At 41.5% G+C, this 26,224-nt stretch overlaps 1 protein-coding gene across 1 annotated transcript in view; it reads right to left on the bottom strand.

Annotated features, from left to right (window-relative positions):
- The window catches only part of dennd11 (DENN domain containing 11), a 49,181-nt gene that overhangs the window by 7,439 nt on the left and 15,518 nt on the right, over positions 1-26,224 (bottom strand). Inside the window, exons 4-8 of the mRNA XM_063057954.1 lie at positions 21,740-21,902; positions 20,168-20,306; positions 19,486-19,614; positions 10,684-10,834; positions 5,085-5,150 (exon numbers count right to left, since the gene is read on the bottom strand). Coding sequence (XP_062914024.1) covers positions 5,085-5,150; positions 10,684-10,834; positions 19,486-19,614; positions 20,168-20,306; positions 21,740-21,902 — 648 coding nt within the window. The remainder of the gene's footprint in view (positions 1-5,084; positions 5,151-10,683; positions 10,835-19,485; positions 19,615-20,167; positions 20,307-21,739; positions 21,903-26,224) is intronic.

Below are 26,224 nucleotides of genomic sequence, written 5' to 3'. Positions count from 1 at the left end.
AGTCATGCTGACTATCCTTAATCGGTCCATGAATATCCAAATACTCTATATATCAGAAATGCTCATAGAACAGAGGTAAGGTGGAATTTTTTTTAGGCAGAGAGTAGTGAATCTGTGGAATGCTCTGCCACAGACTGCAGTGGAGGCCAAGTTCTTGGGTATATTTAAGGCAGAAGTTGATAGTTTCCTGATTGGTCAGGGTATCAAAGGATATGGCAAGAAGGCAGGTATACAGGGTTCAGTGGGATCTGGGGTCAACCATGATGGAATGCTGGAGCAGACTCCATGGGCTGAATGAGCATAATTCTGCTCCTGTATCTCATGGTCTTAAATCCAGTCCTTTAGAATACTTTCCAATAACTTTCCCTCAACTGATATTGGACTCACTGGGCCATAATTTCCTAGTTTCTGTTTAGAGTGTTTTTTAAACAGCAGAACATTATTGGCTATCCCTGTCCTGTTGCTAGGGCCCCAGCAATTTCTGCATTTGCCTCCTGAATAGAGCCCAAGAGAACACCTTGTCAGGCCCTGGGGATTTATCTACCCTAAACTGCCTTCAAACAGCAAGCATCTCTTCCTCTGTAATCTCTGTAAGGCCTATGGACTTGATGCCACTTTGCCTCACTTCTATAAACCCTGTGTCAATCTCCTGAGTAAATACAGATGCAAAGAATGCATTTGAGATTTCCCCCATCTGTTTTGGCTCCACACATGGAAAACCGTTCTGGTCTTCCAGAGGACCAACTTTGTCCCTTACAATCATTTTGCTCTTAACATACCTGTAGAATCCCAAGGATTCTCCTTCACTTTGTCTGCTAGAACAACTTCACGCCTTCTTTTAGCTTCCCTGATTTCTTTCTTAAGTGTCCTTTTGCATTTCTAGTACTCCATAAGCATCTCATTTGTTCCTACTTGCCTATAAATGCTATGCACTTCCTTTTTACTCTAATTAGCATATCAATACCTCTAGAAAACCAAGGTCTCCTGCTTTTATTATCTTTACTTTTCAATCCGACAGGCACATACAATCTTTGTACTCAAAATTTCATTTTGAAGGCCTCTCACTTTCCAAGTACACCTTTGCTAGATCCTTTTTCATACCATCAAAATTGGCTGTTCTCCAATTTAGAATCTCAACCCGTGGACCAGATCCTTGTCTTTGCATATTTAGTCTAAAACTAATGGCACTGCGGTCACTGGATGCAAAATGTTCCCTTACACAAACTTTTGTCACCTGCCCTGTTGCATTCCCTAATAGCAGATCCAGTACTGCATGTTCTCTCATTGGAACTTCTACGTGCTGAGAAAGGAAACTTTCCTGAACACATCTGACAAACTTTATCCCATCTAGTCCTTTTACAGTGTGGGATTCCCAGTCAATATTTGTCCCGGTGAGGAAGATAAAGAATGGTAGGGTGAAGGAACCATGGGTGACAAGTGAGGTGCAAAACCTAGTCAGGTGGAAGAAGGCAGCATACATGAAGTTTACGAAGCAAAGATCAGATGGGTCTATTGAGGAATATAGGGAAGCAAGGAAGGAGCTTAAGAAGGGGCTGAGGAGAGCAAGGAGGCATGAGAAGGCCTTGGCGAGCAGGGTAAAGGAAAACCCTGAGGCATTCTTCAATTATGTGAAGAACAAAAGGATGACAGGAGTGAAGATAGGACCGATTAAGATAAAGGTGGGAAGATGTGCCTGGAGACTGTGGAAGAGAGCGAGGTCCTCAATGAATACTTCCCTTCAGTATTCACCAAATGAGAGGGAACTTGATGACGGTGAGGACAATATGAGTGAGGTGATATTCTGGAGAACGTTCATATTAAGGGAGAGGTGGTGTTGAAGTTGTTAAAATACACTAGGACGGGTAAGTCCCCGGGGCCTGATGGAACATTCCCCCGACTGCTCCATGAGGCGAGGGAAGAGATTGCTGAACACTTGGCTAGGATATTTATGTCCTCGTTGTCCACGGGAATGGTACTGGAGGATTGGAGGGAGGCGAATGTTGTCCCCTTGTTCAAAAAAGTAGTAGAGATAGTCCGGGTAATTATAGACAAGTGAGCCTTACGTCAGTGGTGGGAAAGCTGTTGGAAAAGATTCTTAGAGATAGGATCTATGGGCATTTAGAGAATCATGGTCTGATCAGGGACAGTCAGCATGGCTTTGTGAAGGGCAGATCGCGTCTAACAAGCCTGATAGAGTTCTTTGTGGAGGTGACCAGGCATATAGATGAGGGTAGTGCAGTGGATGTGATCTACATAGATTTTAGTAAGGCATTTGACAAGATTCCACATGGTAGGCTTATTCAGAAAGTCAAAAGGCATGGGATCCAGGGAAGTCTGACCAGGTGGATTCAGAATTGGCTTGCCTGCAGAAAGCAGAGGGTTGTGGTGGAGGGAGTACATTCGGATTGGAGGGTTGTGACTAGTGGTGTCCCACAAGGATCTGATCTGGGACCTCCACTTTTCGTGATTTTTATTAACGACCTGGATGTTGGAGTAGAAGGGTAGGTTGGCAAGTTTGCAGATGACACAAAAGTTGGTGGTGTTGTGGACAGTGTAGAGGACTGTCAAAGATTGCAGAGAGACATTGATAGGTTGCAGAAGTGAGTTGAGAAGTGGCAGATGGAGTTCAACCCAGAGAAGTGTGAGGTGGTACACTTTGGAAGGACAAACTCTAAGGCAGAGTACGAAGTAAATTGCAGGATACTTGGTAGTGTGGAGGAGCAGAGGGACTTGGGGGTACATGTCCACAGATCCCTGAAAGTTGCCTCACAGGTAGATAGGGTAGTTAAGAAAGCTTATGGAGTGTTAGCTTTCATAAGTCGAGGGACAGAGTTTAAGAATCGCGGGGTAATGATGCAGCTCTATAAAACTCTGGTTAGGCCACACTTGGAGAACTGTGTCCAGTTCTGGTCGCCTCACTATAGGAAGGATGTGGAAGCACTGGAAAGGGTACAGAGGAGATTTACTAGGATGCTGCCTGGTTTAGAGAGTATGCATTATGATCAGAGATTAAGGGAGCTAGGGCTTTACGAGGAGAGAAGGAGGATGAGAGGAGACATGATAGAGATGTACAAGATATTACAAGGAATAGATAGAGTGGATAGCCAGCGCCTCTTCCCCAGGGCACAACTGCTCAATACAAGAGAACATGGCTTTAAGGTAAGGGGTGGGAAGTTCAAAAGGGATATTAGAGAAAGATTTTTTAACTCAGAGTGTGGTTGGTGCGTGGAATGCACTGCCTGAGTCAGTGGTGGAGGCAGATACACTAGTGAAATTTAAGAGACTACTAGACAGGTATATGGAGGAATTTAAGGTGGGGGGGGGGTTATATAGGAGGCAGGGTTTAAAGATCAGCACAACATTGTGGGCTGAAGGGCCTGTAATATGCTGTACTATTCTATGTTCTAAAGTTAAAATCACCTGCAATATCAACCTTATGTTTCTTACAACAACCTGTGACCTCTTTACAAATTTATTTTTCTAAATCCCTAGGACTATTGGGTGGTCTGTAATATAGGCCCATTAATGTGGTTGTGCCTTTTTTATTTCTCAGTTCCACCCATAATGCCTCACTAGCGGAGTTCATCTGCCTTTCCTATGATACTTCGCAGCTCAGGACACTAGTCACACCATGGTCAACCTTCTGACTCCTGACTTTGTTGGAGGTCTTACCAACCTTTGTCTCACCTCTTCACCAACTGTTCCAGCCATCCCTATGCAACTCTGTTTACACTCCACCATGCAACAGACCTTCCTCCAGTTCAGGTGCAAACCATCTTTTCTGTACAGGTCCCACCTTCCCTGGAAGAGAGCCCAATGATCCAAAAATCTTATGCCCTCCCTCCTACACCAACTCCTTAGCCACATATTAAACGTATTAATCATTGTATCATTTCTTAATGCATGCATTACTAAATGACAATAAAAAGAGGACTGCGTGTCCTCATAATCTAATCTAATCTAATTTAATCTTCCTAGCTCTGGCCTCACTAGCACGTGGCACTGGTAGCAAACCTGTGATTACAACCTTGGAAGTCCTGCCCTTTAACTTAGCACTTAACTCCCTGAACTCCTCGTCAATCGTCCTACCCATGTCATTGGTACCTACATGGACCATCACCTCTGGCTGTTCACCCTCCCACTTCAGAATGCTCAAGACTCAATCCAAGATGTCCCAGCCCTAGGCAGCTGGGAGGCAACATACCATCTGGAAATCTTACCCACAGAACCACCCGCCACCCTAACAGATCCCCTATCACCAAATTGTGCCTCGTCTTCTCCCCACCACCCCTCCACCATCTCTTCTGAGTCAAAGAGCCAGACCCAGTGCCAGAGAACTGACAAATATGACTTTTCTCTGTCAGGTCAAACCCACCATTACCCAAAGTGACAGACCTGTTGTTGAGGGGGGTGGCCACAGGGATACTCTGTACTGGTTCCTTAACCCCATTCCCCTTCCTGATTGCCACCCACTTTCCTGTGTCTGGCACTTCAGATGTAACTACCTTTATGTTCTATCACCCCTTCTGCCTCCAAGTAATCCGGAGTTCATCTAATTCCAGCTCTAACTCCTTAACATGCATTGTTAGAAGCTGCAGCTGGGTGCACTTCTTGCAGTTTGAGTGGTCAGAGACACTGGAGGTCTTCCTGCCTTTCCACATCCTCCAAGAGGAGCATTCCACTATCTTGCCTGGAATCTCTACTGTCATAGCTGAGCAGTAATAAAAAAGGGAAGGGAAAAAAAATTAACCTAGAGATTTCCGTTTCTTTGATTTCTCTGACTGAAGCCTTGAAGAGAAAAAGCCTCAAGTTCACCACTCTGACTCTATCCACTCAGATGATGGCCGCTGCGGTCGCCCTGCCTTCCTTTAATTTGCTCTTCTAATCAATCTCAAATGCAGATTGGTTGCTGGTCAAAGATCAATTTCACTGCCGCAACCCACTGCTCTCTTTTCCTACTCGGGCAGTGGAGCTGAGTGAAGTCATCTCCTCTCAAACTTCTGATGTCCAGATTGGTCGCTGGTCAAAGGTCTATTAGGTCTAAAATTTCTTTACTTTCCCCCTGTGCAAAGATAATTACTTACATAATGAACAGATCCTCTTCATTGGTGCTGCAATCTCCCACCTCCTGAGAATAAAGCAGCATTTGTCTGTTGGAAAGATTTAAAATGACATAAATACCACAATTAACTGACAGACACGCACATGCAAAATCTGATTTGGCTGGATAAATTTAAACAAGATTTCAAATGGAAAAGTGAATCTATTGCGTGAATTACAGCATCATCTTTAGTCATATGAATAGTGGATCTCAGCCCAGTCCTGAAATACCACCATCACCCAATCCAACCTTCAGCTAATTCAGTTCACTTCATATGACATTAATAAACACCTACAACAAAAACATCTACAAAAATTTTAAAAAATACCATCTAGAAAAAAGGACAATGTATTCATTCAATTACTGTTTAAACCACCTACCATCTGCCACTAAGGGGAAGGGGTCATCTGCCATTAAGGGGAAGGGGTCATTGACAATACTATTAAATTGCACACAAGGATAACATCATGACAATTTGGCTCCAGACTTCAGTGTATCTTTAATGAAGACGAGGACAAAGTGGTGACTTCTGCTGATGATTTTCGTGTTGAATTCCATTTCTATACAGCAGAAAGCAACGACCAGAAGTGGCATTTTCTCCATTCTTATAAAAGATTCACTCTGTCCATGAGTCATTTTGGAGATAATGATCACAATTCTACCTCCTTTACCATAGCACTGGAGAGGGATAGGAACAGACAAGTTAGGAAAGCATTTAATCGGAGTATGGGGAAATATGAAGCTATCAGGCAGGAACCTGGAAGCATAAATTGGGAACAGATGTTCTCAGGGAAATGTATGGAAGAAACGTGGCAAAAGTTCAGGGGATATTTATGTGGGATTCTGCATAGGTACGTTCCAAATAGACAGGGATGGTAGGGTAAAGGAACCGTGGTGTACAAAGGCTGTTGTAAATCTAGTCAAGAAGAAAAGCTTACAAAAAGTTCAAAGAACTAGGGAATGATAGAGAGCTAGAAGATTATAAGGCTAGCAGGAAGGAGCTTAAGAAAGAAATGAGGAGAGTCAGAAGGGGCCATGAGAAGGCGTTGGTGGACAGGATTAAGGAAAACCCCAAGGCATTCTACAAGTATGTGAAGAGCAAGAGGATAAGACGTGACAGAATAGGACCAATCAAGTGTGACAGTGGAGAAGTGTGTATGGAACCAGAGGAGATAGCAGAAGTACTTCAGTATTCACTACGGAAAAGAATCTTGGCGATTGTAGGGATGACTTACAGCAGACTGAAAAGCTTCAGCATATAGATATTAAGAAAGGGGATGTGCTGGAGGTTTTTGAAAGCATCAAGTTGGACAAGTCACCAGGACTGGACAAGATGTACCCCAGGATACTGTGGGAGGCTAGGGAGGAAATTGCTGAGCCTTTGGCAATGGATCTTTGCATCATCAATGGGGATGGGAGAGGTTCCAGAGGATTGGAGGTTTGCAGATGTTGTTCCCTTGTTCAAGAAAGGGAGTAGAGATAGCCCAGGAAATTATATACCAGTGAGTCTTACTTCAGTGGTTGGTAAGTTAATGGAAAATATACTGGGAGGCAGGATTTATGAACATTTGGAGAGGATAATATGATTAGGAATAGTCAGCATGGCTTTGCGAAAGGCAAATCGTGCCTTACAAGCCTGAATGAATTTTTTGAGGATGCGACTAAACACATTGATGAAGGCAGAGCAGTAGATGTAGTGTATACGGATTTCAGCAAGGCATTTGATAAGGTACCCGATGCAAGACTTATTGAGAAAGTAAGGAGGCATGGGATCCAAGGGGACATTGCTTTGTGGATCCAAAACTGGCTTGCCCACAGAAAGCAAAGCATGGTTATAGATGGGTGATATTCTGCATGGAAGTCGGTGACCAGTGGTATGCCTCAGAGATTTGTTCTGGGACCCCTGCTCTTCGTGATTTTTATAGATGACCTGGTTGAAGAAGTGGAGGGATGGGTTAGTAAATTTGCTGATGACACAAAGGTTGGGGGTGTTCTGGAGAGTGTGGAGGGCTGTCAGAGGTTACAGCAGGATATGGATAGGATGCAAAACTGGGCTGAGAAGTGGCAGATGGAGTTCAACCCAGATAAGTGTGAGGTGGTTCATTTTGGTAGGTGAAATATGATAGCAGAATATAGTATTAATGGTAAGACTCTTGGCAGTGTGGAGGATCAGACGGATCTTGGGGTCCATGTCCACAGGACACTCAAAGCTGCTGCGCAGGTTGACTCTGTGGTTAAGAAGGCATATGGTGCATTGGCATTCATCAATCATGGGATTGAGTTTAGGAGCCAAGAGGTAATGTTGCAGCTATATAGGACCCTGGTCAGACCTCACTTGGAGTACTGTGCTCAGTTCTGGTCACCTCACTACAGGAAGGATGTGGAAACCATAGAAACAGTGCAGAGGAGATTTACAAGAATGTTGCCTGGAGATTGGGGGGGGCATGCCTTATGAGAATAAGTTGAGTGAACTCGGCCTTTTCTCCTTGGAGCAACGAAGGGTGAGAGGTGACCTGATAGAGGTGTACAAGATGATGAGAAGCATTGATCTTGCGGATAGTCAGAGGCTTTCTCCCAGGGATGAAATGGCTAGCAAGAAAGTGCACATTTTTAAGGTGCTTGGAAGTAGGTACAGAGGAAATGTCAGGGGGTAAGTTGTTTTTTTTACGCCAAGAGTAGGGGCTGCCGGCAACAGTGGTGGAGGTAGATACGATAGGGTCTTTTAAGAGACTCCTGGATCGGTACATGGAGCTCAGGAAAATAGAGGGCTATGGGTAACCCTAGGCAATTTCTAAGGTAAGTACACGTTTGGCACAGCTTTGTGGGCTGAAGGGCCTGTATTGTGCTGTTGGTTTTCTATGTTTCTACGAGCCCATAAGATATAGGAGCCGAATTAGGCCACTTGGCTCATCGAGTCTGCTTCATCATGGCTGATCCAGTTTTCCTCTCAGCCCCAACTACCTGCCTTCTGTGCATATCCCTTCATGGCCTAGATCAATCAAGAATCTATCCACCTCTGCCTTAAATATTCATAAAGACTGCCTCCACAGCTGCCTGTGGCAAAGAATTCCTCAAATTCTCCACTCCCTGGTTTAAGATATCATTCCTTTTCTCCGTTCTAAAAGGACGCCCCTCTATTCTGAGGATGTGTCCTCTGGTCTTAAGACGCTGCAACCATAGGAAACATCATCTCCACATCAACTCAATGTCTTTCATCATTCAATAAGTTTCAACGAAGTCACCCCTCATTCTTCTGAATTCTAGTGAATAAGGGTCCAAAGTCATCAAACGCTCTTTTTAAGATAAGCCATTCAATCCTGGAATCATTTTCGTGAACCTCCTTTGAACTCTCTCCAGTTTCAGCGCATCCTTTCTAAGAGGCCCAAACCTGCTCACAATTCTCCAAGTGAGGCCTCACCAGTGCTTTAGAAAGTTTCAACATTACATCTTGCTTTTATATTCTAGTCCTCTTGAAACAAATGCTAACATTTCACTTGTCTTCCTCATCACAGATCCTACCTGCACATTAACCTTCAGGGAATCCTGCACAAGGACTCCCAAGTCTCTTTGCACCTCAGTTTTTTGTATTTTCTCTCCATTCAGTAAATAGTCAACCCTTTCATTTCTTCTACCAAAGTACATGACTATACACTTCCCAACACTGCATTCCATCTGCCATTTCTTTGCACATTCTCCGAATCTGTCTAAGTCCTTCCGTATCCTAATTCCTCAAAGTACCTGTCTCTCCACCTATTTTCATATCGTCTGCAAACTTTGAAACAAAGCCATCAATTCCATCATCCGAATCATTGACATATATTGCAAAAAGAATCGGTCTCAACACAGACCCCGTGGAACACTATTATTCACGGGCAGCCAGACAGAAAGGGCTCCCTTTATTTCCATTCTTTCCCTCCTGCCAATCAGCCACTGCTTTATCCAGGCTAGAATCTTTCCTGTAGTACCATGGGCTCGCAGCTTGTTAAGCAGCCTCGTGTGTGGCACTTTGTCAAAGGCCTTCTGAAAAGCCAAGTACCAACAGATTCTCGTTTGACTATCCTGCTTGACACTTCTTTAAAAAATTCCAAAAGATTTGTCAGGCAAGATTTTCCCTTGAGGAAACCATGCTGACTATGGCCTATTTTATCATTGTCTCCAGTACCCTGAGCTGTCATCCTTAATAATCGACTCCAACATCTTCCCAACTACTGATGTCAGACTAACTGGCCTATAGTTTCCTTTCTTCTGCCTCTATCCCTTCTTGAAGAGTGGAGTGACATGTCCAATTTTCCAGAACCATTCCAGTACCTAGTGATTCTTGAAAAATGAATACTAATGCCTGCACATTCTCTTCAGCCACCTCTTTTAGAACTCAGGGCTGTACACCATCTGGTCCAGGTGACTTATCTACCTTCAGACCTTTTAGTTTCACAAGAACCTTCTCTCTAGTTATGGTAACTTCACACAGTTCATCCTCCCTGACACCTGGAACTTCCACTATATTGCTAGTGTCTTCCACAGTGAAGACTGATGGAAATAATATGAAAAACTCTGGTTAGGCCACACTTGGAGTACTGTGTCCAGTTCTGGTCGCCTCACTATAGGAAGGATGTGGAAGCATTGGAAAGGGTACAGAGGAGATTTACCAGGATGCTGCCTGGTTTAGACAGTATGCATTATGATCAGAGATCAAGGGAGCTAGGGCTTTACTCTCTGGAGAGGAGGAGGATGAGAGGAGACATGATAGAGGTATACAAGATAATAAGAGGAATAGATAAGAGTGGATAGCCAGCGCCTCTTCCCCAGGGCACCACTGCTCAATATAAGAGGACATGGCTTTAAGGTAAGGGGTGGGAAGTTCAAGGGGGATATTAGAGGAAGGTTTTTTACTTAGAGAGTGGTTGGTGCCTGGAATGCACTGCCTGAGTCTTTGGTGGAGGCAGATACACTAGTGAAGTTTAAGAGACTACTAGACAGATATATGGGGGAATTTAAGGTGGGGGGTTATATGGAAGGCAGGGTTTAAGGGTCAGCACAACATTGTGGGCCAAAGGGCCTGTACTGTACTGTTCTATATATGATATGAAGATAGGTGGAGGGGCAGGTAGTTTTGAGGAAGTAGACGCACTACAGAAGACTGACACTGTCCACCTTGTGGATATAGGGTGTCCAATCTCTGGATGTCCTACAGCAATTCTCAAAGGTTTCTTTGCCATTCCTCAGAATGAGAGTCTCCAGCTAGAAGGATGTTTGCATCCTAACATCCTGCAATGTTAGGATGCAAACCCAACATTGTCCCCTTGTGTTTTCCTCCAGACATATGACCCCCGTCATGGAAGTGCTTGTTCTTCATTGTTGCTGAGCATACAATAGCACTTTGGTGTACCTTCACCACAACGATTTCAGCCATTCAGAAAAAAAGTTCATCACCACCTTTTTCCAATGAGGAAAGTACCCATTAACAGTATCCATATAAACCTTCAGTTTTCACTTGGGCAGCAGTACAGTTCTAAAATTTCCCAATGTATCAGATTTAAGGAAAGGAAGGCACGAAGATGGTGTTGCAAAAGTACTCAGTTTACCTCTGGTCATTGAGCTTCCGGTATTTGTCCTTATCAGCATTGTTGACTTTCAGCAGTTGCTGTAGGTGCTCATGGTCAGTTTTCACATTTTGGTTATCAATATAAACATCATACAAGTCCTTTTTTTCTTCAAATATCTTTTCTGTTGTGCCTTAAAACATGAAAACACCATGATTTATATAAAATGGTGTCCTTGTAGAACAAGATACTTAAAATTCTTCATCAAATTCAGTTTCTGATCAAACAAAGCAAAATGAATGTTGTTATATACAAGAAAACAGGAGCAGGAGAAGCCACTTGGCCCCTCAAGCCTGCTTCACCATTCAAATCTGATCATGGTTGATCTGTTCCAGACCTCATCTGCTGTTCTGTGCCAGTTCCCCAATCTTCCAAAAAATCTTTCTCCTTATTAAGTACCTTCACAGCACCCTACAGTAGATAATTTCAGAGATTCACCACACTCTGAAAAGAAATTTCCAAATACATTAATTTTAAATGATCACACGACAGCTAACTTGCTGAAACCTACTTAGGATCTTGTAGGTCTTTCAAAAATATGGCTCTAATTAATTCAACTTTCTCATCCTACAAATTAACCTAGAATTTCTTCTGATCTGCTAGAATATTCTTTCTTAAATCAGCAGACCCAAACGCTATTCAGTATTCCTGATGTGGTCTCACCAGCACCTAAAAATTGCTAATCATTATTGCAATTGTATAAGATTCAATCCCTAATCACAAAGGCCAATATGCCAAATGCTTTCTTAATTACCTGCTGCGTGTGCATGTAGGTGTTTTGTTTTATGCACAGTAGCATCCAAGTCTCCTTTTACACATTTGCCCCATTCCTTCCTTTGACTTCAAAACTTTAACACTTGTTTTTCATATTGTTAATCTTCCTCAATACCTGTATCCTATCCAATGACTTACCCATGGTCTATCCTACATGCCATCACAAGGCTCCCTTTTTTAAATGTAAGGACAAATATTAAACCATTCTGCTTATATGCCCCTGATTTAATATCTCCTCAACCAAATGATCCAACCCCATTCTATGATAAATGCCCATATGATTAACAATTGCTTGAAGCATTGCAATTCCTTCATCTACAGCGTGCTAAGGTATACCCTGCTATCCCCAGACTACTGCAAAGGGATCAACCCTCATTAAAAACATAGAAAACTAACAGCACAATACAGGCCCTTCAGCCCACAATGCTGTGCCAAACACGTGCTTACTTTAGAAGTTACCTAGGGTTACCCATGGCCACCCATGGCCCTCTATTTTCCTAAGCTCCATGTACCTATCGAGGAGCCTCTAAAAGCTCCTATTGTATCCACCTCCACCAGTCGCTGGCAGCCCATTCCATGCACTCACGACTCTGCATAAAAAAACTTACCCCTGACACTCCCTTTGTACCTACTTCCAAGCACCTTAAAACTGTGCCCTCTTGTGTTAGCCATTTTGGCCCTGGGAAAAAACCTCTGAATATTCACATGATCAATGCCTCTCATCATCTTATGCACCTCTATCAGGTTACCTCTCATTCTCCATCGCTCCAAGGAGAAAAGGCCAAGTTCACTCAACCTTTTCTCGTAAGGCATGCTCCCCAATCCAGGCAACATCCTTGTAAATCTCCTCTGCACCCTTTCTATGGGTTCCACATCCTTCCTGTAGTGAGGTGACCAGAACTGAGCGCAGTACTCCAAGTGGGTTCTCACCAGGGTTCTATATAGCTGTAACAATTCCTCTTGGCTCTTGAACTGAATCCCACGGTTGATAAAGGCCAATTCCCCATATGCCTTCTTATCCACACAGTCAACCTGCGCAGCAGCTTTGAGTGTCTTATGGGCTCGGACCCCAAGATCCCTCTGATCCTCCACAGTGCCAAGAGTCTTAACATGAATACTATATTCTGCCATCATATTTGACCTACCAAAATGAATCACCTCACATTTATCTGGGTTGAACTCCAGCATTAACACAAGTCGAACGCACAAGAACAAATCTGTAAAGGTCATCATTGTTATTCTGCATTTTATTAGTAGTAACACTTTCCCTTGAGAGAGGGAGCAAATCATTAGCCTCCACCGTGGCCAAATGCACCATGCCAGCAACTGAGCTAACCATGCAGTGAAACATTCTTCCATTCTTCATTCCTTTACACATACTTATCCAACATGGACCCCTTTTCCACACTTCCCTGCCCTAGTCACTCTTTCCTCCTGTAACATCCAACCACCTCCCAGCATTGTTGTGGACTGTTACTGGGAGGGCCCATACTTTTGGGTTCTCACATATAAGATTCTGCTCATACCTGGGTGGAAGATCCTTAGGACCATCAGCATACTGACTGTTGACACAATACCATACATCATTATCCCAGCTGTCGAGAATCCAGCCCTTGGCCATTAAAGGCCTCATTTTGACAGGATCCAGGACATGATCCATCATCTTTGCCCAATCTTCCTGCTGTGCTTCAAGCTGTTTACATGCTAGGGTGGTTTGCTGGGTTTCAGCTTTGTCAGCTCATTTGTCAGCTCATTTGTCGGCCAATTTAACTGATTCAGATAAAATGACATTCTACAGTCCTTGAATTCCCACTTCCTCAGTAAGGGTAGAAACTCTTTTGCTCTGCAGCCCAATACATGTCAAATACCATTTTCAAAGCACACAGCAAGATTCAACAAGCCATAGCCTTACTCTTTTCACATTCTGGAAATCCAATCTTAATTAGCAGAGTGGCTACCATGACCACAACTGTTTTCCATCTCAGCCTTCCAACATATAGGAGGGTAACATGTGGACAATATGCTGGGCTGGCCACAGCCACAAAATTATAGGTGTTGCCCATTCACCCCAGTACCTGAAACTCAGTCATGCCTACAGGTACATCATGTTGTTCGTGAAACAGAGTACCCATTGTGCTGAATCCTGCCAACAATGCCTATTGTATAACCAAAATTATTTTAAAATCTGTTCTATGTTCCTTCCTGATTCAGCAACAGGCCCTTGCATATGTACTCGCAAACAAAGCAGACACCGTACACGTTTAAGTACAAGAAATAATTAGAATTATATAAAACATGCAATATAAATAGGAAAGCAAATAGTTAATGAAGCAGGACAAAAAAGTAACTAATAATTATTATCCACTGAATGAGCAGCCCTGCAGAATGCTGACAATGTTCACACAGCCTTCTCTCTCTCTCGACATACTCTTACCCTCTTGACATACCTTCTCCAACTTTAGCTAGTCTTGAGAGGATTCTTCCTCTCTTCCTCACCCTCCTTCTCTTTTATCTCGCTCACAAAGGAATTGCCCTTTTTTATATCCTTCACAACCCCTTACGTAGTACTTTCCAATGCATTTGGTAACTGCACCTACACAATGATCTCACCTTCACTAGACAAACATGCTTCTCATCATTACCCACTATTATGGTTAAGGACTTTTTATTCCCTTAACTTTCTCAAAACACTGCTGTAGACTGGTTCTCCTGCATTGCTCAAAACAATCCCACTCTAAACCTACACCATTTTGTTTTAAAGACTTCCATTTTATTTTAATATATACCAAGGAGGAATCACATTTAATTCTTTTCTTACAATTCGCTATTTAGGTAATTGTCTATCTTTTTATTCCTCTTACCAAAGTGCATGATGTTATTTTCCTATACTGAACTCCACATGCCAAGTTTTTTGAGCACTCGTTAAATAACATGGTCCACAGTGTAAATACTCTGTTCACAGCATACCATCCACCTAGTTTCATTTCATCACTGAACAGTTAGATACCTTACACTGTTTCACCTCTACAAGTTATTAACAATGACAGGAAGTAATTTCGAATCAAGAACAGATAAAACCATGAGGGGCACAGATAGGGTTAATGACCTTGTCTTTTTTTCCCCCAAGGCTGGGGAATCAGGAACTAGAAGGCACAGGCTGAAGGTAAGAGGTTCATAGGAACCTAACTGGCACCCATTTTTACCCAAAGGGTGCTCAGAATATGGAATAAGCTGCCAGAAGAAGTGGTTGAGACAAGTACAAAAGGCATTTGGAGAAGCCTACTGGACAAGAAATGTTTACAGGGGTATGGGCCAAACGCAAGAAAATGTGGCCAGTACAGATGGGAACCTTGGTCAAAAGGGACCAGTTAGGCGAAAGGACCTGTTTCTCTGCTTTATGACTCTACAACTCTGTAACAGATCTTTAGGCATTCCAGTCTGACAAAGATGCTTTTCCAAATACAGCACATCTACTAGTTCTGCTCTATCAGCTGTTTGTAATATCCTCATAAGATCTCTAGCAATTTTGTCAAACATAATTTCTCTTTCATAAAACCATGTTGACTTGGTTTGATTTCATTGAACTTTTCTAAACTGACTAGCTATTTTACTGCAGCATCTTCCCAACAATAGCTAACTGACTTATATTTGAGAGAGGGTGAAAACTTGGTAAATCAAGTTTAATGTGGGAAAAGTGAAGATAGGCATTTCAGCAAAAGGATCTACCATAAGGCATAAAATTTGCAGATCAAAGTATAGAGTTATCTGGGTTCTTGCACACAAATTCCAAATTAGGCGTAGCGAGTTCTAAGGAAGGCAAAAAGCATATCGGCCTTTCTTGAAGGTAGGAGTTGAAAAATAGGTTAATGTAGAGTATAGTCTGATATTCTGGGATGAGGGGATTGCCTTGTATATATTTGAAGAATGAGGGTGATCTTACTGAAACAGAGGATCCTTATGGGGCACGATATGGAAGATTTTAAAATGTTTCTACTAATAGAATCTCAAATGAGAGGACAAAGTTATAGGATAATTTATTTAAAACCGAGATGCATAAAAATTTCTATTGCAGCAAGTATTCAAAATACCTCAGAGATTTGTGGAGGCTAGATTGTTGGAACTATTTACAATAGATGTACATAATTCTTTGAAAGACCAGGGAACTGAGAGGACTTGACAAATGGAGAATACAAGTCATAATTAGACTGAATGGTGGAGCAGGCTTGAGAAGCTAGGTAGCTTAAACTTGGTCCTTTTGTTGTTCTTATAATTTCCCATTGATTTCTTTGTCCTTTCTTGCTCATCAAGCTCATTGTTTTGCAATTCACTGCTACCCTCTTAAAGTTTGATGTGTTTTGAAAAATTTCAAATCAATGGCTCTTCCATTAATTTTTTGAATGCAAGCCATTTGGTCTTGGAAACTAGTTTCCTCCTCTCTCAATATCTTGTCCCTTACCACAGGGATTATTACAATTTGAAAATAGCCCAACAATTACCATTGGAATATCTAAAAAAAATTCTCCACGGTGATCCAAATTATTAGTGTAAATTATCTGCCATTTCCCATCATTAAGCTTCTCAGTCGCACACTTGCTTGAAATACCCCCTTTTTAAATTTCCATAGAAGATCTTGCTGTTTATCAAATTTACTTTATTAATTTCTTCAATCTTAGTAACTTTTTGGTCCCAAAAAATGCTGGTTCCAGTAAGAACATCCCAATCCTCTGATCTACTACTAGCCCTTGCCACTTTATATATTCAAATTTTAGATTTAATAGTTTCCTTGACTTACTCTGCTATCAGTAGATAGCTATAAGACCATAAGATACAGGAGCAGAATTTGGTCTTTTGGCATTGAGTGTACTCCCAAATTTCATCATAGCTGATCCATTTTTCCTCTCAGCCTCATCTCCTGCTTCCCCCCACATCCTTCCTTGTCCTGACCAATCAAAAGCTCGATCAACCTCTGCCTTAAATATATTTAAAGACTTGGCCTCCACAGCTGCCTGTGGCAACAAATTTCACATATTCACTACTCTCCAGTTAAAGAAATTCCTCATCTCTGTTCTATAAGGACACGCCTCTATTTTACAATTGTCTCCTCTGGTGTTAGACACTCCTACTATAAGAAACATTCTCTCCACATCCACCATTCGATAGGTTTCACTGAGGTCACCACCCATTCTTCTGAATTCCAGTGAATTCGGGCCCAGAGACATCAAGTGTTTTTCATATGACAAGCCCTTTCATCCTGGAATCATTTTCGTGAATCTCCTTTGAACCCTCTTCAGATTCGGGACATCCACTCTAAGAGGCCCAAAACTGCTCACAATACTCTAAGTGAGACCTCACCAGTGATTTACAAAGTATCAATATTATATCTTTGCTTTTTCATTCTAGTCCTCTTGAACTGAATGCTAACATTGCATTTGCCTTCCTCACCACAGACTCAACCTGCAAATTAACCTTTAGGGAATCCTACACAAGGACTTCCAAATCCCTTTGCACCTCAGATTTTTGTATTTTCTCGCCACTAGAAAATAGTCAACCCTTTCATTTCTTCTACCAAAGTACATAACCATACACTTCCCGACACTGTATTCCATCTGCCCATTCTCCTAATCTGTCTATGTCTACTTCCTCAAAACTACCTGCCCCTCCGCCTATCTTCACGTCAGCTGCAAACTTTGCAACAAAGCCAACAATTCCATTATCTTTCTCATCAAGTCCTTTCTGATTGTGATAAATTCCTGCTAAACTTTGAAATGTTCAGCAGAAATCTATCACAAACACCTGTTTAAATATCTGCCACTAATCCTGACCTTCCTTTTAACTATTTTCCTAGTCCACTCTGATAAACTCTTCCTTCATATCACTGAAATTGTCCTTATAAATTGAAAATATTTATTGAAGACCCAAGGTGTTCAGCTTCAAACTCTATTCGGAATAAAAGTGTTATGTTTGTTAATTCCTGGAGGAATCTTCAGTATACAATCTATTAATCCTACCTCATCACATACAACAAATCCTAAAATATCCTGTGCCCTGATGAGCCCTGCAATTTATCACTCCAAAAAAAAAACATAATACACCCTTTAAATTCCTTTTCCAGACTTCTGCATCAGTTTGATAAATCCAATTTATAAGTAGATTAAAAATCACTGATATTAACTGTGATTCCCTTCTTTCTCACCTTTGATACTTCCCCACCTGTCCCATTGATCATTATGATCTATTCTTACCCTTACTCTTCCTTATTTATACCCAAAAAGAGTTCACATCATGATCCACTGTATCTGGTCACCACTTTTTAAATTAAGAACTAAACCCCCCTCCTTACTATTTCTGCTTTTTTCCATTTGGAATGTCCAAGAACCTCGAATACTGAGTTCATGCCCAGTCATATCTCTATAAGAGCTCAACTTACTCATTTTATTTGTCCAAACAATTCATCTATCTTGTTACAAATGACGTGCACTTTCAGATTAAGACCTGAGGTTTAAGATTTTTACTCTAGTTCCAGTTCCTGCTACAATCTTCTGCTTATATTTTCTCCTCTTCCACATCATGCTTTGACCTTCAGTCACTTGTATCACTGTTCAGACACTTTGTTTTTAATTTATTAACCTTCCCAGTCTCTTTGCAATTGCTTAAAAACACCATCTATTACCCTAGTTTTGTGATTCACCCAGACACTGGTAACATGATACAAATGTAGCCCATCCTAATAGAACTGTTCTCTCCTCTCCTAGTACTGGCACCAATGCCCCCCCAAAAAAATCAGAATTCATTTCTCCTTACAAAATCTCAGCACCAACATTTCTGTAATCTTATTTACCTTTTGCCAATTTACACTTGGTTCAATTATTGACCCAGGGTTCATCACCTTTGCTTTGTAATTTTGCCCGAAAGTGTTCATAATCCCTCAACAAGATCTCATTGCCAGTCCTACCCATGTCATTAGTGCTTATGTGGATCACCACAAATAGATCCTCCTCCCCCATTCCCAAGTTCTTCGCAAGCCTACAAAAGATGTCCTAAACTGGGCAATGTGCTAGGGACAAAATTTTTGGTAATTTTACCTTGCAGCAGAGGAAAGAGCACCTAGCCCTAACTAAACTATCCCCTTTAACATTTATCTTTTCTCCCCCAACTTCAATCACAACCCCACTCCCCAATACAGTTTGCACATCCCTCCTGCAGTCTTGTTCAAACAAGACTGCAAGAACATCAAACCTCATGCAAGGACAAGGGTTAAAGCTTCTTCAGAACTATGTGCCAATTCCTTCCATTTACTTCTTTTACAGTCACACATTTCTTTTCCTGGCTGATGATCGTATTCAACATAATTAACCCAAGAGGTCACCTTGAGCAAAAGCATCCAGACACCTTTGCCCTTGTCGATACATCACTGTGAACGAAGATTGGACTCCAGCTTAAGAACTCTGAAACAAATTGCCTCAGGCAGCCAACACACTTGCTGCAGATGTGGTCACCATAAATCACAACGGATTTCATTAGATTTCACATGCTGCAGCTACAACACATCACTTCTCAGCTACCTCTGTTCTATTTAGTTATTTCGTATGGAATTATTTTAAACATACACTCCTTAGCTAGACTGACATTCCATCTTAAATTACTTGGGTAATTAGAAGGTCCAGGAATAAATATCCACAAAATTAATTTTAAAAAGCTGCAGATGCTGGAATCTGACATTAAAAATTGCTAGAAACAACCAGCTGATCAGACCCAAGACTCGTCACCAGAACTATTTTGGTGAAGGTTCTTAGTCCTGAAAGCTGAACTCTGTTCCTCTTTTCAAATGCTGCTTGCCCTGCTGAGTGTTTCTAGCATATTACATTTTATTTGGCACTGAGTCCGGAACATGTTGAGATCAGGCCCATCATTTATTTCTTCCTGCCTCCTGCTCTTTACAGCTCCTCGACCACTCACTTGTTATACCATATGCTAGACTTTGACAGATACGAATATTTGTTTAATACTTACAGGCTACATAGGACATCTCATTCTCCAGGGTTTCTATGTCTGCTACACTGATATAAAAGTAAGGTTTGGATTCAGGAACTCCACCAATCCCAGGCAGTGAAACATTCGCCAGACAACAACAACAGTAAACTAGAATGGAATGTTGGGAGAAAACAAATTATGAGACAACTTGGTTCACTGTTAGTTAAAACAGATTAAGAACGGATGGTTATAAAACATTGCAGCATGCATTTTGAAAGGTATTCAGTGATAAAGGGGACACTAAAAGGCCATCAAGAACATGAAATTTCAACTCCCTGATGGTTCTGAGCAGCTGTGAGCTTAGATGTGAGACAAACATCCAATCATTCTGGTTTAATGAAAATCAGGACTGGGAATTAAATTTTTTCTACAATATAGCATACCAGTTGATGTAAAAATTAAACCAATGACTCAATTTAGCTGTATAAAACTGACAGCCTTACTTAAACATGACATACTTAAGTTTGCCAAGTTTCTGCCAAATTAAATTGTCGGGTACCTTGCAGTAACTATGTGTCTTCCTGTCAATAACTGGCACTGGAGAAACATTGACCAAACAACAGTAAAATGGTCTGTGCTTAATCTGTTCATAGATTCTGTATTGCTGAAGAAAAATGAAATATAAGTTATATTAAAAGACAAATGTATTTAAAACTCACACCTCTATAGCAGACCACTCCAACTGGAGGGGGCGAAAAAATCAAGATCCGCTTCCTTAGGAGTGCAAACTTCCAAAGAACCATTATCTGCTCCCCAAAAAACTTGATGAACTGTGACATGCATCCTGCAGGGTGAGTGATCTGTTTCAAGACAAGAATTTCAGCAGTGTTACTTGCTATTTTATGAAATGAATAAAATTTATGGTAACGTGGATAGACTAGGAATGTTCTAAGTAGGAACCTGTGTTTATACCCTAAAGTTGGAGTAGAAATTCTCTCTACAGATTGCAATTGATGCTAAATACAATCAATTTGCTAAACAGAATGGGTCACGTTCAACTGCTCTGGAGTATACTGCCTGGTATAATCACCCATGATTTATTTCCCCATGCCAATATTTCTTAATCTGGAAGTGGTGGCCAACCTGGCAGCACGGGAACGTTTAGCACACCAATGGCAACAGGCTCTGGAGTGGTAATGTGAATAGTGTGAGCTTCAAAACTCACATGAAAATTCTTATAACTTGAAAGGTCATGCTTCAAATCACCGAATGAAAGAGCCAAGAGTGATTTTTGAAGGTTTTTCCCCCTCTGACATTAAGGCACATGTAAAAACCATTAAGTAGTTGCAGTTTAACATGCTTTAACTAAAACACTGAACAATATTATAACGCAAACTATTAAACTAATCAACCATGGTTATCAGATCATGTCCAATTTTCTCTATTTTTGCTATTAACTCTACATTATGAATGTTTTATTTATGATAACTTTAGGCTCGTCTTTTTTCGTTCAATTCCAGGAGACTCCAGATTGATCTGGGAAGGTTGGAATGCCTATTCATATCCATTATAGATGGTCTTAGATAACATAAACAAATATTTTAATATAAATAGCTTTAAGCGTGGGAAATTTTCAGATTTGATCTCTTCTTGTTTTATTTCCTCTCAGGTGTCCAGACCTCATCTCCACGTCAGAATGTTGCTTTAAACTCGCTTGTAATTAACTTCCAGTAGGATTAGATTTATCCTTTTAATATGGCTCTGACACATATTTTTAATCTTTATTATAAAACTTCTCATTAAAAAAAAACTATATGGAGAATAAACCTTGCTTCCTATGAGACATGCAAATGTACTGTTCATATTAAAGAAAAACATGCAGTTCATCTTAAAGCAAAACCCAGAGGCTGCACTTTTGTGCTAAATTTATCCATCACCTTAAATGCCCAAGTTATAATATTCTTTAAACCATTCAAACCCTTTCCTCAGAAACACTAAGAAAGAATATAAATTCTCCACAATTTTTTTTGGGATAAATCAGTTTTAGTATGCACTAGTATAAAAAGTCTTCTATTGATGGAATGGAAATGCAACACACTTGGGTCAGAGTTGGCTTAAATTTCAAATGATTAAAGTGTCATTCCCCTACGTGCACCAGCATGATAAATAATGCCTCACATAAGGAGTTGGTATATTAACAGGTTTGTTTTGTTTAAATGTTTCAAACCACTTACTTTACCTTCACCTTGGAATAACCTATCTAAATGTTTTAAATAGCTATATATTTTGTTACCTTCATCTCTGGATACATGTACTTGTTAACTGATGGCAACCAGTGAAGGGGCTGAATGGATGTAGGGGTTCCTTTGCTGCTCAATCCAGCAGGTAAAATACCTTTCTTGTCTTCATAAAAAGCTTCTAATTGTGCATAATGTCCAGGAATTTCAAGTTGATGTCTGTAAAAGTTACAATATATTCCATGAGTATTTCAAGATTCTATCATTTTGTGAAATGTGCCTATTGGCAAATGAGATGATTTATAAAAATTCTGTCTCTTTTGCCAGTAAAAAATATTACTCAATTCGTTTAAGCATTTCAACTGAGAAATTTTGCAAATGGGTCCAGATTTTAACCAAAGTCACAGGAAAAAAAAGAAAGGCTTATAATGCTCCTTTCTTAGATAAAGATTTTAGAGCTCAAATTCTGCAAACAACTCTCATCGGAATGAGATCACAGCAAAACATCTGACTCATTCATTGTCACATGTTCCTCTGCATCAAAATCAAGGGAATATTTGATGAAAATCTATTCTCTCAGCACAAGTATTAAATTTCAGGATTTTGGTTCTGTTCTTCTCTGTTTTCTAATTAATCCAATCCATAGCCATTAAACAGTAGACTGACTAATTTTCCAAACATGAGAATCAACATTAATAATCACCCAGCATAGCAGAATAGCATATACATGTTGTGAATTGAACGTCAACAGGATAACTTATTTGGCACCAAGATTAAAATTAAACCATAAACTGATGACACAATATAAATAAAAAGTTATTTATTTTTCTTTACTCTAGTAAGGCCAAGAAACACAGAAATCTTCAGATACATCAGTATCAGTACCAAAAGTATTCAGGCATTCCCGAACCAGAAGCCATGGATGAACAACGAAATAGAAACCTGCTCAAAGTTTGTGACACTACTTACAGATCCGGTGATGCCAAAGCATCAGATCAAATCATAAGAGGGACATCAAGACAGCCAAGTGTAGACATAAAGTACAGATTGAGACATAATGCCACCGATCCCTGATGTGTTGGGGGAAGATATCAGATCCATTTCAGTTTACAAAGGAAAGCTTTCTTGTTCTGCTCATGGTGACACCAAACTATCTAAAGAGCTAAACAACTTCTTTGCTCGCTTTGATAAGGACAAGGATCCAGTGATGAGAGCCTTAACATTGGATGGAGGAACATACACGAGGTGAGGCATGAAGTCCGTAAAGTCAGCGCACACAGAGCAGCGGCACCAGGGAGCGTAGACAGGTGAGTCCTCAGGGACTGCACCGAGCAGCTGGCGGAAGTTCTGACTAGTATTCACAAGCTTTTGCTGTGCCAGGCTATGGTTCCGGCATGCTTCAAAGCATCAATCTTCATACCAATCCCCAAGATGTCAACAGCATCATAGAAACATAGAAAATAGGTGCAGGAGTAGGCCATTCGGCCCTTCGAGCCTGCACCGCCATTTATTATGATCATGGCTGATCATCCAACTCAGAACCCCGCCCCAGCCTTCCCTCCATACCCCCTGAACCCCGTAGCCACAAGGGCCATATCTAACTCCTTCTTAAATATAGCCAATGAACTGGCCTCAACAGTTTGCTGTGGCAGAGAATTCCACAGATTCACCACGCTCTGTGTGAAGAAGTTTTTCCTAATCTCGGTCCTAAAAGGCTTCCCCTCTATCCTCAAACTGTGACCCCTCGTTCTGGACTTCCCCAACATCGGGAACAACCTTCCTGCATCTAGCCTGTCCAATCCCTTTAGGATCTTATACGTTTCAATCAGATCCCCCCTCAATCTTCTAAATTCCAACGAGTACAAGCCCAGTTCATCCAGTCTTTCTTCATATGAAAGTCCTGCCATCCCAGGAATCAATCTGGTGAACCTTCTTTGTACTCTCTCTATGGCAAAGATGTCTTTCCTCAGATTAGGGGACCAAAACTGCACACAATACTCCAGGTGTGGTCTCACCAAGGCCTTGTACAACTGCAGTAGTACCTCCCTGCTCCTGTACTCGAATCCTCTCGCTATAAATGCCAGCATACCATTCGCCTTTTTCACCGCCTGCTGTACCTGCATGCCCACTTTCAATGACTGGTGTATAATGACACCCAGGTCTCGTTGCACCTCCCCTTTTCCTAATCGGCCACCATTCAGATAATAATCTGTTTTCCTATTTTTGCCACCAAAGTGGATAACTTCACAATTATCCACATTAAATTGCATCTGCCATGAGTTTGCCCACTCACCCAACCTATCCAAGTCACCCTGCATCCTCTTAGCATCCTCCTCACTGCTAACACTGCCACCCAGCTTCGTGTCATCCGCAAACTTGGAGATGCTGCATTTAATTCCCTCATCCAAGTCATTAATATATATTGTAAACAACCGGGGTCCCAGCACTGAGCCTTGCGGTACCCCACTAGTCACCGCCTGCCATTCTGAAAAGGTCCCGTTTATTCCCACTCTTTGCTTCCTGTCTGCTAACCAATTCTCCACCCACACCAATACCTTACCCCCAATACCATGTGCTTTAAGTTTGCACACTAATCTCCTGTGTGGGACCTTGTCAAAAGCCTTTTGAAAATCCAAATATACCACATCCACTGGTTCTCCCCTATCCACTCTACTAGTTACATCCTCAAAAAACTCTATGAGATTCGTCAGACATGATTTTCCTTTCACAAATCCATGCTGACTTTGTCCGATCATTTCACCGCTTTCCAAATGTGCTGTTATCACATCCTTGATAACTGACTCCAGCAGTTTCCCCACCACCGACGTCAGGCTAACCGGTCTATAATTCCCCGGTTTCTCTCTCCCTCCTTTTTTAAAAAGTGGGGTTACATTAGCCAACCTCCAATCCTCAGGAACTAGTCCAGAATCTAACGAGTTTTGAAAAATTATCACTAATGCATCCACTATTTCTTGGGCTACTTCCTTAAGCACTCTAGGATGCAGACCATCTGGCCCTGGGGATTTATCTGCCTTCAATCCCTTCAATTTACCTAACACCACTTCCCTACTAACATGTATTTCACTCAGTTCCTCCATCTCACTGGACCCTCTGTCCCTTATTATTTCTGGAAGATTATTTATGTCCTCCTTAGTGAAGACAGAACCAAAGTAATTATTCAATTGGTCTGCCATGTCCTTGCTCCCCATAATCAATTCACCTGTTTCTGTCTGCAGGGGACCTACATTTGTCTTTACCAGTCTTTTCCTTTTTACATATCTATAAAAGCTTTTACAGTCCGTTTTTATGTTCTCTGCCAGTTTTCTCTCATAATCTTTTTTCCCCTTCCTAATTAAGCCCTTTGTCCTCCTCTGCTGAACTCTGAATTTCTCCCATGTCTTATGGATCATGTTTTAATCATTACAGATCCATGGTTGCCAAGTGCTTAGAAGGAATGATTAAATCCCACATCAAAGAGGTAATCGGGGCTACCTCGACCCTGCACTAGTTTGCCTACAAGGCAAAGAGAAATGGCATCTTAAGTTGATCTATCACCCTTCATACTGTCTTGGAACACCTGGAGCACAAAGACACCTACTTCAAGATGCTTCTCATTGATTACAGCTCAGCCTTTAACACCATACTACCAAACAAGCTGACTATCAAGCTCCACAATCTAGGTCTCGGCACAACAACCTGTAACTGGATCTTGGACCTCTCTCTAATTGTACCCAGACAGTGAAACTAGGCAAGACCTGGAGAAAATCTACAATTTTCGATGCCAACAGCACACTCATAACATCATTAAAGACCCATATCATCCCAGACACCATCTGTTCAATCTGTTACCATCTGGTAGGAGATCCAGAAACATCTTACCCAAGACAGTAAGACCGAAAAACAGCTTCTTCCTGAAGGGTATTGTGCAGCGGAATAATACTACACCCCAACGTGCCCATGGCCTTTGACTGTTATGGACTATCGAAGTCACTCGTTGCATATAAAAGTGATTTTAAAAAAAAAGCCTGACTGCATGCATTGTAAATATCTGTTTTGTATGGACTGGAGTAGCATCGCAAACTTCTTGTCTTGAGCTATGGCAATAACTTTCTGTGCATTACATCGCTGGGGTTTAGGAGCACAATGAAGGTCCCCTTAAATGATGAGAGCTTGGCAAGGTTGCTCTCTGTCATGCACCAGCATTCTGACTCATACAAGAGTCGGACAGAACACAGCTCTGGTACAGCTTCACCTTGGCTGATCCCCATATGCTGTTCAGTGATCTGAAGACATTTCTAGCTTTGCTGAGTCTCCACTGGATGTCATCCTTGGTCCCACCATCCTGCCAAACGATGCTGCCCAGGTAGGTGCTGCGTAAGTCAACGGCATATACCTTGACAGGAAGAGGACTCTACATTCAGGGCTATGGTCTCAGTCTTTCTCTGGCTAACTGTCGAGTCCAACCTGTCCACCAAAGGTACACAGGCACCGAGTTTTCTCTTGCATGTGCTGGTGTGTATATGACAGTATGCAAGGTCATC

This window comes from Mobula hypostoma, chromosome 9, assembly GCF_963921235.1.
Source record: "Mobula hypostoma chromosome 9, sMobHyp1.1, whole genome shotgun sequence".
Taxonomy (NCBI): domain Eukaryota; kingdom Metazoa; phylum Chordata; class Chondrichthyes; order Myliobatiformes; family Myliobatidae; genus Mobula; species Mobula hypostoma.
The sequence above is the reverse complement of the archived record's forward strand: the minus strand, read 5'-3'. Positions and strand labels throughout refer to the sequence as shown.